This window comes from Phalacrocorax carbo, chromosome 1 (genome assembly GCF_963921805.1).
Source record: "Phalacrocorax carbo chromosome 1, bPhaCar2.1, whole genome shotgun sequence".
Classification (NCBI taxonomy): Eukaryota; Metazoa; Chordata; class Aves; order Suliformes; family Phalacrocoracidae; genus Phalacrocorax; species Phalacrocorax carbo.
Window position 1 is genome coordinate 123,421,271 of NC_087513.1, and position 14,098 is coordinate 123,435,368.

The 14,098-nt window shown below is 37.4% G+C and overlaps 1 protein-coding gene across 2 annotated transcripts in view; it reads right to left on the minus strand.

Moving 5' to 3' along the window:
* Positions 1 to 14,098, minus strand: part of USP9X (ubiquitin specific peptidase 9 X-linked) — a 104,046-nt gene that overhangs the window by 73,753 nt on the left and 16,195 nt on the right. For both annotated transcript variants that reach the window (XM_064473182.1, XM_064473173.1), the window contains exons 2-4: positions 5,255 to 5,508; positions 3,215 to 3,360; positions 2,815 to 2,894 (exon numbers count right to left, since the gene is read on the minus strand). In XM_064473182.1, the coding sequence (XP_064329252.1) occupies positions 2,815 to 2,894; positions 3,215 to 3,360; positions 5,255 to 5,350 (322 nt within the window). In that variant the 5' untranslated portion in view covers positions 5,351 to 5,508. The remainder of the gene's footprint in view (positions 1 to 2,814; positions 2,895 to 3,214; positions 3,361 to 5,254; positions 5,509 to 14,098) is intronic.

Genomic DNA, 14,098 nt, shown 5'->3' on the forward strand with positions numbered 1-14,098 from the left:
CACATTAAAAATTGAAGGTAAACATTAGGAGAAATAAAAGCCACAACAAAGGTGGATAAGTGCAGAGTTGTTATGGGGACTTTAAAAGGAAGAGTGGAGAATATTCTAGGCTATTAAAAAAAACAAAAACAAAAAAACACCCCACAAACAAACAAAATAAACCAAACCAAGAAACCTAAAACAAACCCTTTTGCCTTTACTTTTAAATTTATAGCATCCAACTCATTATGGCATTTATTTCTAGAACAAATCTCATTACTCAAAACACTTCATAAGTATTCCAGAATTATTATGAAGATAAACATCAGTCTTGCTATTAAACACTATTTTTCAAATAGGTTCTCTTCTATTAGCAAGTAACTCTAGACTATCATTTGATAGTCTCATGGCTTGCTAAATGAAGAATAATACATTGATGCCTACACATAAAAAGATAATCTTCCATAAATAAACGCATCTGCCAGGAACAATGCAAGTCAGTCTAGACAGGATTCATACCACTCTCAAATCTACTGCTTGCACTTGAAGGTGGTAATGACAACATTTAATTCTTATGAGTATTTTCAATTCAGTTATGTCCCTTTCAATTTCAGTTCCTGAAAAGATTTTAAAGAGGATGCAAATATCACTCTTATTTTATAGACAGGATCACAAAGACAGCAGTTACCCCAGAGTCACTCCAGAATGCCAATGCCGATGTTAGGAATAAAAGCTACTTAAGAACCCTAAACACTAGAAAATGGTGCTTGATAAAAAAAATTGAGTGGGCTCTTTTTACATTTTGTTGCTTCACATTATAAATGAGTTACAGACTGCAATATAAAATTTAATTCAACAGCTGGTTATCTTTCAACTTCTCCTTTCAGTTCTTCCCTTTTGAAACAGAACTCCTCAGATTAAGAAAAATGCCCATGGACAGCCAGCAAGGCGTCCAATCTTAGATCTTACTGAGATAATAGAACACATTCTCAATCTATTAAAAAAAACATGCACAACAGAATCATTTATATTACTTCTCTCTATATATATACACAGCTCTGAAACAGCGTCTGCCAAATTTTGAGCTACCCAGTGTCAGTTACATCAAGTGAGCACCCGATCATATTCCTTGAGCACTGGAAGTTATTTTGAAAAGAACCATCTTAGCCATCATGTAACTTCAGGTAGCGAGGGGGGGAAAAAAAATCTAGGTTGTAACTGTAAAGATAACACAGTTAACAACCAACTACTTCCAACAGCTTTCCTTGTTTTCTCCTTAGCCAATAATCCTTGCGTAGGTAGACACATAAGAATTCATCTAGAGGGCAAGAGGAAGAACAATTAAATAGCAAAAAGCCCTTTTCAGAATTAGACATCACCAACTTAGTGAAAAACAAAGTGCATAAAGCATATGAATAGACTTGACTGCTTTGCACAACTTCAAGAGGAAAAGAGGACTTTTTGTTTAGGAACTTTCAACTAAGTCTGATGCTTTGGAGAAGTACATTGATGTTAGGAGTAGCCAAAAAATCTCATTATGCTCTTACTCCTTCACTGCATTGACAGTTTTTGGGTTTGTGGTTTTTTGTCGTTGTTGTCTTTTTAAACGATGACTTAAAGCCTGGCAGTACATACATCTCCTCTCTCACAAATCACAAGCAGATACTTTTTTTACTGCACCGTTCCAACAGCCCAGACACAGAGATAGCTTCCTTTTCTTTCCATAAGTCGGCATTTCTTTTGCTCCTGAACAGATGCGAACACTTGAAAATTCTACACTCACCTTAGGACTCCTGCCAGACCTAGCTACATGCAAAGAAGCCAATTCCAAGTGCAACTACGGCTGATAAATCAGTGTTGGCAACATGTCATTATCCTATTTTGGATCACAAGGGTGCACCTTCACTTCTGTTTCTCCGAAGAGTGCTCCAAAGCAAAAAACCCCACTTATAGAAAACAATCAAGATAACCCAGAATATCACAATCACAATCAGTTTTTTATTTTTAAAACTGCCTAAGAATAACCTTTATTAACATTGAAATTAAGTTGTCCAGGTCCAGTTATTTAGAAGTATGGAACAGGCACTTTGGATGTCACTATATTTAAAACACAACTAGCTGGTAAGTGTACATCTCCTAGAAAAATATTTTGATCTGACTTCTGGTATTACTCAAATACTGGGGCAACAAACACTTGACTGAAAGAGGAGACCAAAGCAACTTTCCAGGGGAACAGAACTTTCCAGAACACATGATGAACTTGTCAGTCTGACTAGTACAATTTAGCAAACACAAACACAGTCCTCATATAGAACCCTCCAACTTCAAAGCAAGTCAGACACAGCAAGCAATACAGTAGAATTATTGTCTAAGTCACACTGTTTAAAATCCTAACTTTTCTCTAATACCCTCAAAAGTATGTATGTGCCAGATTTGAACAAAAATTTCTGGCAAGGCATTTGGAAATGCAGATTATAGCAATTTCTTTTTTTAAAAAATATAATTCTTTGAGTTTTAGTATCTGTTATAGAGACCAAACCCACCAGGTCCGATATCAAAGTGAATACAGAAAACAGGTAGGACAGGAATGACCAGATGTTTATTGCTGTGAGCTTATTTGAGGTCCCTACTCATGCTAAGGCACCTAATTTCTAAATACATTGATGGCTTTCTAAAATCTCTGACGTATGAAGGTTCTGCATACCACTCTGTCACAATTTTCAGGACCAGGGTTGTAACAGAAATAATTGAGAATTTTTAAGCTTCCACCAGGGAAGAAAAGAACAAGAAAAGACTTCACCAGCCCAATAATAATTAACTGTCTTTTCAGCTTACCTTTTTTACTTAGGTCAATAGCAGCTTCTAGAAGAACTTCTAATTCCCCTTTCGGCAATACAGGAACAACCCATCGAGGCCTATATCCAAAAACAAAACAAAGACCCCTGTATTTCAACTGTGCTTCTTAAAAATCAATAATCATTGCCCCTTTGTAATGCTTTTAACAGAGAGTAAGAAAATACATGTTTAAAGGCCCTAATGAGCACTCCATTAAAAAAAAAAAAAACACAACACAAACAAAACGAACTCTGATTTGAGCCTCTTTCTCTTTACAACTCTAACCCAATTTTAAGAAGTATTTCAAGAAATCCAGTGAAACAAAGATGCAGGAATCCCAAATCTGCTATCAAGATATTTGCACAAATAATCTACACCCTCTGAAAAAGTGTGAAAGTACCTGTTGATCATGTCATCCAACTTTGCCAGGTCTGTGTGTGGAAAAGCAGGCTCCTCATCTTCAAGCTGGGGTGGAGCATCTCCTTGGCCCTGCTCATCGGGCGGGGTAGCTGGGGAGTTCTCATTGGAAGAATCAGGTGAAGAAGTCTAAAATTGTTATGGAATATACTTTAAATACGGCCTGCACTTACGTGCCACATTTTGACATTTTTCATTCACATTGTATTTTTTTTAAAAATCACCTGAAGTAAGTACCTGTCATCATGAAATATAATAAATATTATTTCAGCTTTATTAACAAGAACTAGAGCATAAAATGTGCTATACGCTACCTCAACAGTTTAAAAATTAAGCTGCTTTCCCAGTGGGGAAAGTGGGAGGTTTTGTAACAGACTACTACTTTCAGCAGACCACCTATCTAGAAGGTGAAAATAAAGACTACAGGGATGCTCCAGTTTTCACAAATCTTCTGCAGAAGATATTACTATTTTAGGTAGAGACACGAACTTCAGCAACAGCACAGAAAAAAAACGATAATGAAAACCATTTTCTAAAAATTTTGCTAAAAATGAGTACACTACTACAGCTGGCTACTAACCAACCTCCAAGAACATGGTTAGTTAAGCCCATTTTGATGGGCCATGCAAAATACAATGCATTTTGTAGATGCATGCTTATTTGTATATAGAAATAAGATGAACTGACAATAAAAAAGATTCAAATCAGAACAGCAAGATATAGGAGGACAAGGGAGAACCAAAACCTCAAGAACATTTTTCACATGTTGTACTGCATCTGGCTGGCATGGAGTTAATTTTTTGCACAGGACCCTCTATGGTGCTAGGTTTTGGATTTGTGACCAAAATAGTATTGATAACGCACCAGTGTTTTGGCTGTTGCCGAATAGGGCTTGCACAGATTCAAGGCCTTGGGTTTCTCATTTTGCACCCCAGCAGTGAGTAGGCTGGGGGTGGGCAGGAGGCTGGGAGGTGACACAGCTGGGACAGCTGACCTGAACTGATCAAAGAGAAACTCCATAGCATATAGTGTCACACTTGGCAATAAAAGGGGTGGGAGGGTTTTTTTCCAAGATAGCTGTTGCTTGGGGACTGGCTGGGCATCCATCAGCTGGTGGTGAGTAACTGAATTTGCATCACTTGTTCCGCCCCCCCCTTCACTTATTAAACTGCCTTTATCTCAACCCATACAATTTCTCATTTTTCCCTTCTGATTCTTTCCCCCATCCCACTGAGGTAGAGGGAGTGAGTGATGGGGTGGGGGCCTATCTGGCAGCCAGGGTCAGCCCACCACACATGTTCCAAAGAACAATTCATTCTCAGGAAGTAACAACCATTAAACCTTATAGTATTAAATACCTTCCTGATACTGAAATTAAACGACAAAGCGTAGCGTGGCTTTTCTTTTAAATGGGTTTGGCTGCACTGTTTGAAAGCACCTTTTCTCGGATTTTTTCCCCAGCAAAGAAGAATCATCACATTATAGCACAGTAGTTGAAAGTTTTTGCTTGTCCTTTGAAAGCAGGATAACCCGTTCAACAGAAACATGCTAGGTTGTTCAGAAGTCTAGTATGATGAATGGAGACCTAGATGAAGCTGGTCTTAGTGAGCTGATACCTGCTTGTAAGATGTTTTAACCAAAAAGTGCTTTTGCAGAACTGAGTATAAACTGAACTCATGGCAAGCAGTTTTACCAGTCTGTGGCAGGTAAGTCTAAAACATGGTTCTGAGGAAGCTTCTGATATTATTCCAAGACAGCTTCTTATCCAAAACACATATGCTTGAAAGAACTACGCCACTGCCTGAAAAGGGAGCATCTTTTGCAATGCAGTGCTCCCTAACTGTATCTACTTTGCCAGTAGCACTGCCTTCGGCCCTCAAAATCTTTTTGTACTTCCAGACATACCCCCCAAAAAAATCTAACTAGACATCTCTAGGAATACACAAACCCAAATAATTCAGAAACACTATTTCTAAAAGAATAACCCCTTTATTTTTAGACAACTTGATTGTTAACATCATACCTGATTCTGCTGGAGGGGAGGCTGGGACTGTCCATCAGGAGCCTGGCCTTGGCTATCATTCCCTCCTACTGGAGAGCCACGAGTCGTGGCTGTCATACTCGACACAGGGCAGATCTTTGCAATTTTGTCTGCTTATGTAGTTGTTGTGAGAGAAGAAATTATAGTCCACTTAGTAAAGCTGAGGTACCAGCATATGCTTGCCTTAAAAAGCTCCAACTCCAGAACATGCCATCTTGCAGAGACCATTGCATAACCTGGGGAGAGGGAGAAAAATGCTCTATTGACACAAGCATATAGAAGTAATCCATACCTGGACAAGAGCACTACAAAACCAAATACACTGCTATAAAGAATCTTGTATTTTAGACTTAGTATTTCTTTTTATTGAGTATGACTGGCATCAGAAAGTGGTAACATTTGAAATAATTAAAATTATTTTTATGTTCTAAGTAAAAATTACACTAATAATTAAGTCTATACCACTGAGAAACTGACACATTCCAAAATGCAGCTGTTTATTCTGACTCTGTTGTGCTTGAATTGCTACAGTAGATTTTTTTCAATTTGAATTCAAGGTGTTGATCGAGAACCTGGTTAAGAGCAAACAAGCCAAATTTGTCATCTTTTCCAATACTTTCCTCCTGACACTGTCAAACTACAGATGTCTGAGAGGGAATGAGTTAGAGGCCCCACAGCCAAACTTCTTCTATTAGCACGTCAGTATTTACCATGGGCATTTGACCTGTATTCCCTTCTTCCAGCACATGCCTATGAAAGCCAGGGCCCACTGGCCTTTCAGGCCCATTGCAAAGCCCATCACATCCCCACCAACTATTTTAGTGGATTATATGAAGAAAATTCTGACATCAGATTTATTTGTTGTTCTTGTAATCACGATATACCAACAGTTCAATAATCACAGTTTCAACTTCATTATGTTCAATACAGAAATAAAAAGTTGCATTAAGTTATAACAGCAATTCCGCTCTATACCACAGGGCACTGTATAACCACAGAAGAAGGAACATAACTTTCCAGAGTAACTCAGACTTCCAAGCACCACGTAAAACAACAACAGTACTCAGAAAGTTCAAAAGCCAAGTATGGTGGTAGAAAGAACTGGATGAGCTTTCAGCAAGATTCATTTGGCAGTGTGAAGATCCTGATCCAATCAGCAAAAGCTTCAAGGTGACGAGTTAGAGTGAAATTTCTGCTGCAACACTGTGCATATTTGTCAGTGTTTTATTATGACGTCTCATCTCAAATTAGTTTTCAGTGCTGTTATCTTTCTCCAAGACACTTTAAAATCCTTTCCTAAATTGTGCAAATTTGCAAGCCATTACATACACAATAAAAATTTTGACTGAATACATTATTTCTCCCCTGCCCAGTCTCAATATTAACAGCACAAATTCAGAAATCTCTACTGTCACTAAAATAGTGTTCAGTTTTGAACAAAACTGTATTCTTTGAACACAGTCTATGGTAATCCATCCCCACCCTTTAGAATTCATATTCATAGGGATTAGTAAACCTGCTAAGTCCAGAACAAAGACATTACCACCTCAAATTTTCTTTAGGAAGAAATGGATTTTTTAAATGCAATTTAAAAAAATAAACTTATTTTAATTGCTGCTCTTTTTAAAATGCCCTCCTGAATAATTGTTTTCTATTGATGTTTAGAAAGATCACTAGATAGAAAGTATTAGCAAGACTAAGTTTCCTACTTATATATACACACACACATATATGTATACCAACACACACATATATATATACACATATACGCTGCAGTCTACTGCAGTTCAATGCAGTCAGTTCCCCTGCACTACCTGACTGAGGCTTCTAGGTGCTTGCATAACCCAATGAAATCAAACTTCTGCCAACTTACATTGTACTTTTCAACAGCCCTAAGCCAACTACCACAACAAACCTTCCTTAATCACCATCGTTCTTCCTGAACAGATCTGGTTCTCGACATGGCCCCATAAAAACTTGTGCTGGTGCAAGGAGTGAGGTAGCAAAGAAGCAGGAAAATTGTGGAACAGCTCCTTTCAGCCACAGTCATGGTCTAGATTAGCTTAAACTGCGGAAAGGAGTGACCACCGGCAGCTGTGGTTCCACAATAACTTACATCAAGTCCAAGCTGCTTCAGTCTCATCTTTCTTACTCTAATGCTTCTGGTGAACCATCATGAAGTGAATCAGTTCAGAGTAGTAAAGGCAATAACAACAAACACCACCACTACCACCACCCCCCAAACTTAAGGTAGCTGTGATTATTCTTCAGTTTCTTTAATAACCTGAACTAGCATACTGCAAGGCCAGAGAATATTCATCCTAATGCCAGCCAGGGAGCCAGGACAAAAATGCAGCTCTCCTGTTAGGCTGACTTACACTAGCAGGGATTTAGCCTCAGATTTTACCTCTGGGCTTATCTGAACAGTCTGGGCAAAGCATTATTGTAAATTCCTTTCTACTCAAGGTGAGTGACATAGGAGATACAAGAAAACTACTACTGAAATAACCAACTTACTCAAAATCTTGTAAATTCACAGAGTAAAACAAATCTGTGTAACGAAAATATACAGTTTTTTAGACACTATTAAACCAGACCATTTGTATTAAGGACTAACATACCTTTTTCTTCCTCTTATTTAGTGACTGTGCTTAGGACTCTAATCATGATATTCTATGTATTTTCTTTAAATTATATTCCCAGAAAACTGTATTTCAAGGCCTCCAGAGAAGTCCACTTGACTTGGCCATGTACATAAGACAAGGCCAACTTCTTAATTGAGTTCATCACTTCTCCTCTCCATTTGTGTGACATCCCCAAGGATAAAAAAGTAACTTCAAGTTATGCTGCAGCTAACTAAAACCATCCTGTCTCCAGTAAATGGTCCAATTGCTTCTTGTAGTATGTGCATATTCTAAATTGCAAGGATATCCGTGTTCAGGTATTTTCCTTCTAATTACAGAGTATACAAATGTGTACAATTTATGCACTTTAAACAGTATTAGAAGGGAGTAATTTACCAGTCCTGTTTTCAGCCACTAACTTAACCATTTACCTTTTTGAGAAAGTATCAAAACTGCATGTCCACAGAAAACACACTACTGCTTTAATCTCTTTAGAAGTGATTAACCATGACATTTTAAATTCCCATCACTTCTTTAAATCAGATTATTCAATTTCTATTTTTTAGAGTTAAAACTCTAAAGGCACAGTTGGCTCAGCTCAAGAATAGCCTTTACACCTATTTACAATTAATTAGATTATTTGTAAACAAATGTAAACTGATGCGGTGACACCTTGGTTTTGAGTACACAGACAGCCCAACAGAACCAATTCCAATTGCTTGTATCATGCTGAATTCTAATGGAGACTCTATATTAATTTTTATATAAGTCTCATTTCTACTATATTTGATTTTGGATTCGGCAGACTAAGCCATGTTAAAAAAATTATCGCCTTTACCCAAAGCTTTGAAGGGATGTTTTGATAGTGTCAAGATGGAGACAAACACCTATAAACAACAAACTAACTAGTCCATTGTTGATCAAGTGATGTATGAGGCTATGAAGACCAAGTCAAATGAATCCCACTGATGTTTGCTTTTGATTGCCAACCGAGCAAATTCCCATTTGCCATGCTTTTGCCATCTCCTTATGTCACCCTGATGCACCACTAAATTATAAGTCAAGCTTTTGCTTCACTTGACTCCTTGTAATTTTAGTAACACCAGGAAAAGGCAACTATAGGTTTTTGACTCCACATGCTCCCCATTTAGAAGACACCACCGGCTGCAAGGAGCATTCCATCAGAGCACTAGCAGACTGCACAGAGGATGCTGGACACGGTACTGCCCTCCAGGAGGGGCCTCTGATTCCAGGCTCAGACATTCAGTATAGCTGCACATCTAAGCCTCACCTGAGATTCCACAGCCAGCAACCTCACCCGTGTGGCAGAATAGGTTCATTTTGTTGGGGAAGAAAGGAAATCAAGTACCTTTTCAAAAACCAGGAAAAAAAACATCAGACATAGGTTCATATGTAAGTGCTAGATAAGAAGCAAATATGTACATATTACTCTGTTACAGGATAACATGTAACAGCAAATACAAAGAATGGCATTTTAGCATGCAATGATCAAGGAACACACATAATTTTCTAATACAGTTGACTTCTGGAACAGCTTTCATCTGAGTTTCTCAAAGTTGTCTCCTCAAAAGTAACGGAAATACTCCAATACATGCAGCCTTTCTTCAAAATTAGCTAGAGAGTCTCAGAAAAAAAAGCGGATGCAAGGTGACAGATGAAAGTAGCAGACCTCAAAATACTATTTATTATTCATGTGCATTATCTAAGCCCTAGCTAGGGACACAGACCTATCTTTCCTTTATTTAAAAAGTTTTCTGGTTATGTACAAGGGAGAATATATACCACAAAATCTACTTTGCAGTGTGGTAACAATGTATGCCAGGATACTAGTCTACTCAACATGTAACAACAGAGCTTTCTACAAATCATACAACTATGCTAAGGAAAAACAATTTTTTTTTCCTCCAGCATTATTTACAGAATGATGTTTCTATTTTAACAGGATGTCACAGAAGATGTGCTTTTTCACCATAAGTGCCGGACTGCAAAAAAGCTTAACTGCAGTAACACAAATTCTAGGTTGAAAGGTGTCACAGATTTGTTTCATATAGGATTCTGGGAACTGCCTTCTTAAAATCCTAATAAATACTGACTCATCACAAGGGTTATTACATGATTCTAGTCTAAAGATTCCAGAGGCAGGAATCTAACCTTCTACCCTATTCCTTTAGTTCAATCAAAACGCCTTCTCATCTAGAAACACCTCCCTCAAAACTGTCACACTGACCTAGTTCAGTAGTTACAATCTCTACACACCCCCACACACTTATAATTTTCTTTCTTCTCTGTGCCTTGTCTCTTTCAGGAAGGAGGAAATTATTTAAATAATAGGAAAACTGGTGGTCCCAGCAATTTGCTCATTAACACTGACATGCACTAAAATTGAAATGTATTCAATGATTAATGAAAAACTTGTCATTAAGCTACCATTCAGTAGAGCAAGAAGTGTCTAACTTTCAACCTTTAAAGAACACCTGATAAGCACAGAGAAAAGGTTATTTCAAATAGTGTATTTTACAAAGACAATTAATTTGGATTCCTTCTCCTAGTAAAGAATTGAGTGTACATGAGACTTAGTCAACTGCATCAGGCTCCAACACGTTATTTCAGAGCAATAAATTTAAGGGATACAGTAAGGACAGGTTTTGAGTAACTGTAATTGTTATGAACTAAAACTATTCTCATTGAAAAATAGGTTACTTCAAGTAATCTTTTTCATTGATCTTTCCATATCATACATCTGAAATTAAGACACTTGGCAGCGTAAGTTTCTGGAACATTGAGAACACCCATGCAAATGTACAATTCTATTTGCCCTCAATATCATACGACTAAATAAAGAGGGATGTCCTTAAACATACTTCAGTTCTTTCAGGATTTTTTCTTTTTTTTTAACTTCAAAGCTTAACGTTGAGACTAATCATAGCTAAGCTACATCTACTTAATGGTATGTGACCATTTTGTACAAGATGCTCCTGCTCCTAGCATTCACATGAATTTAAGCAAGCAGTGAAAGCACAGAAGCATTACCACTTATTTTCAGGTCAAGGGCAAAGCAGAGGGACCCACAACTCTCAACCCTATAAATATGGTCTCAAAGGAGTCATCTAAATGCATTCAGGTCTTCAAGTACCAGCTAGGCAGCATTCTAAGCTGAAGAGACTGTAGAGATATGCTGCAGAAAATGCTAGTTTTAAGCAATGGTCTTTCCTCCTCCTTGAGCAACAAATATGACTATTATCTATATTATGGACTTACAGGTGTGACAACCTGATCCTATTGTCTTCCACACAGTTTTTAGAACATGGGGGCTTATGAAATTCATAGGTTGAAAATTTAAAGTTCTGAGAACATTGAAAGATTGAAGCCTTAACATGAATAAGATTTGGGGAAAACAAAGTTCAACAGCCTCAAATAAATGAAAATACCATATTAATACCCTGTGTTAAGAGAACTAAAGAACTCATATATGTGGCATAATTCAAGAACAGGGATAGAGAACTCAGTATTTCTCCCATCGCTATTAGAAAAAAACCAAACCCAAACAATTAGATAAAGAAGGCTTATTGACATAAAGAGCAGTTTATTATTATTATAGTTCTGTTACAGCAAAACCAGGTGGATTATTATTTCATCTTTTGAAAAAAAAAGTTTCCAAACAGAAAACTGGACAATGGTACTAGTTTCTCATGTAACCAGACTTGAGACATACTGATAAGCAGAGCAGAATCTGTCTGCATTTAACTGTTTCTGGCATAACAAGTAGCCTAAGCTTATGGTTCTCCAATTCCTTTTTCAGGTGATTGGAAGTAAAGCCTCTCCTCAGGCTTCTCTGGCTAAAGCTGACCCGCTTCCACCAGAAGTTATTCAGTCTTGATATATAATTCTCATTGAAATGCCAAGCTTGGAGCTCAAGAAATTCTAACGAAAGCAAACCATATTCAAGCTAAGTCTGAGAACCCAGGACGTGGCTCTGCATGTCAAGGTAACAAAACTAATGTATTCAAAAATCTATTAACTTCTTGTTTCCACATGGAATAACTTCCCAAAAGACATTAAAAACCCCAAGGAAATCCTTTACACTACTCAAAGGACTGTCCTACTTCAAGGCAATAATCGATGAAGCTCAAGCCCTGAAAGGGAACTGGACAGCAGCAACAAGTGTCTTTCTCCAAGATATTCACTTGCCACTAATTCTTGAGGCATTTAATGGATAGATGGCATACCACTGCTTACTTAAGGTACATGATGGTTTTTCCCAGAAAACATAACAAGAGATCAGGTCTCCAGATCATACACTTAGTTCTGGCTGCCAGACAGAAACATCAATTTCTGTTCCTATTCTGAAGGAGCGTTTTGCTCAGATGACAGTAAATAGAGAAGAATGCCAAAGATACAGCACTCAGAAAGCAAGCAGTCGATGCCTTACATACAAAATCAGCAAATGTTAAAGACAATTAACCACCTTCCCTTCGGTGAGCTGTGGCCTTGCTGCCATGCTTTTCTGTAGGTGTATGTTTCAGACCGTTGTCACAGAGAGTGCTTAGCAAGACTGGGCCTCTCACCCAGTATTACCATTCCTCCACTCTCAGGAGCTTTCAATGGGAGTTACACTGGCTCAACTGGTATGAAACTGTATCCTCACTTATATTCAATATACCTCAATGACTGAAGAAGGAGGGACATAAAATTTACAGCCACTGCAATTCTATTATTTAAATTCTTGTTTTAAACATTTCCAAGTGATTAAGAAACTACAGTCAAGGTACTGGTAAGTAGCTAGGTAATGTGGGTTTTTATGCTGGGAAATTATGATTTCGGTTACAACAGTAAAACAAACTAGACTTTCTGAGAACAAAATGAAGTGAACAGAAGTAGTACTGGTAAATGCATACACTATAACCTAAGAAAAGCAAACCTGGTAAGTCACTTTTATCTGGAAAATGGTAACACCCATTTTAAAAATTGCTTAAATGTTTTGAACTATGACTTTCACATACTATGCAGCCCTTCTCTTGAATTCGCAATGAACATTCAAAGAAGCAGGCAAGCCTTCCTTTCACCTTGTATTAAAAGAATGAGGTACAACAGGGAACAACCTCAAAAAAAATTAAAAAAAAAACAAAACAAAAAGAACAGATCCAAGAACTTTAGTATGTACATTTATTTCAGGCAGAGTCAGAGTCAATCTCGTGCTGCTAAACAACACAATGCTATATTTTTCTCCAATTATGCTACAGTTTATTTATGCAGGAGGCTGCCCTTCTGCAACCCAAAAAATGTGGTTTTGCCAATACAGCCAATTAGGATTGAATTGATATGGCAGGTCCAACTGCAATCTCAGTCTTTTCCAGGCAGCAGTACAACACTGTACGCAAGGACAAATCATGGTTTAATGTTTACATTTAAGTAATATTCTAGATTAAAAGCAGTACACATATGCAGTTGTCACTCTATCGTCTATGGAGTAAATATTATTATATCATGTCTACTTATCGCTACCTCAAGAAAATACTATGCCTAAAGACTGCACCAAAGACTGATTAAATGCTGTTGGTTCCTTATTTCTGATTATTAAATCTGTCGTTTGGTCATGGCCATACCAAATACTTCAAGCTGTTCATCCAATTTTAAAATGGATGTCATTGTTACACCTCTCCAAGCTATATAAGCAAAGTTCACTGTCCAGAACACTTTAAGGACATCTTTGTTCCTTAAAGCATTAATCCAAATGCTAGTAATTGCAAGATGTTACACTATGAGACTTAATTTAAAAGAGGGATAATTAACCTTTAATGTTATTTCATATTCAACTTGATTGTTCTGCCTTTTTGCTACAAAGAGTGCTATTACTGGATGCCCAAAAGTCAATGTGAAAAATCAAAATACATTCTCAGTATTAAGGGTAGCAAAAAAAAAAAAGCTTAATTGCACTTAAGTAATGAAGGCTTTTCTCAGTAAGACATGAATATTTACAGCAAAGAACTAGGGAACAGAGGAAATTTGAAAATTTCTCAGCATTGAGGTATGAATGGCTTCCTACTAGTTGGTGAAGCACACTATAAAATGAGACCTTTGGGAGTGTACAGAATGGGATGTATTACAAAGTCTGAAAGAGACAACAGACCAGACACCTAAGTTTACACAGTAGGACTCATCCCCATGTTTTTTCTCCATGAGG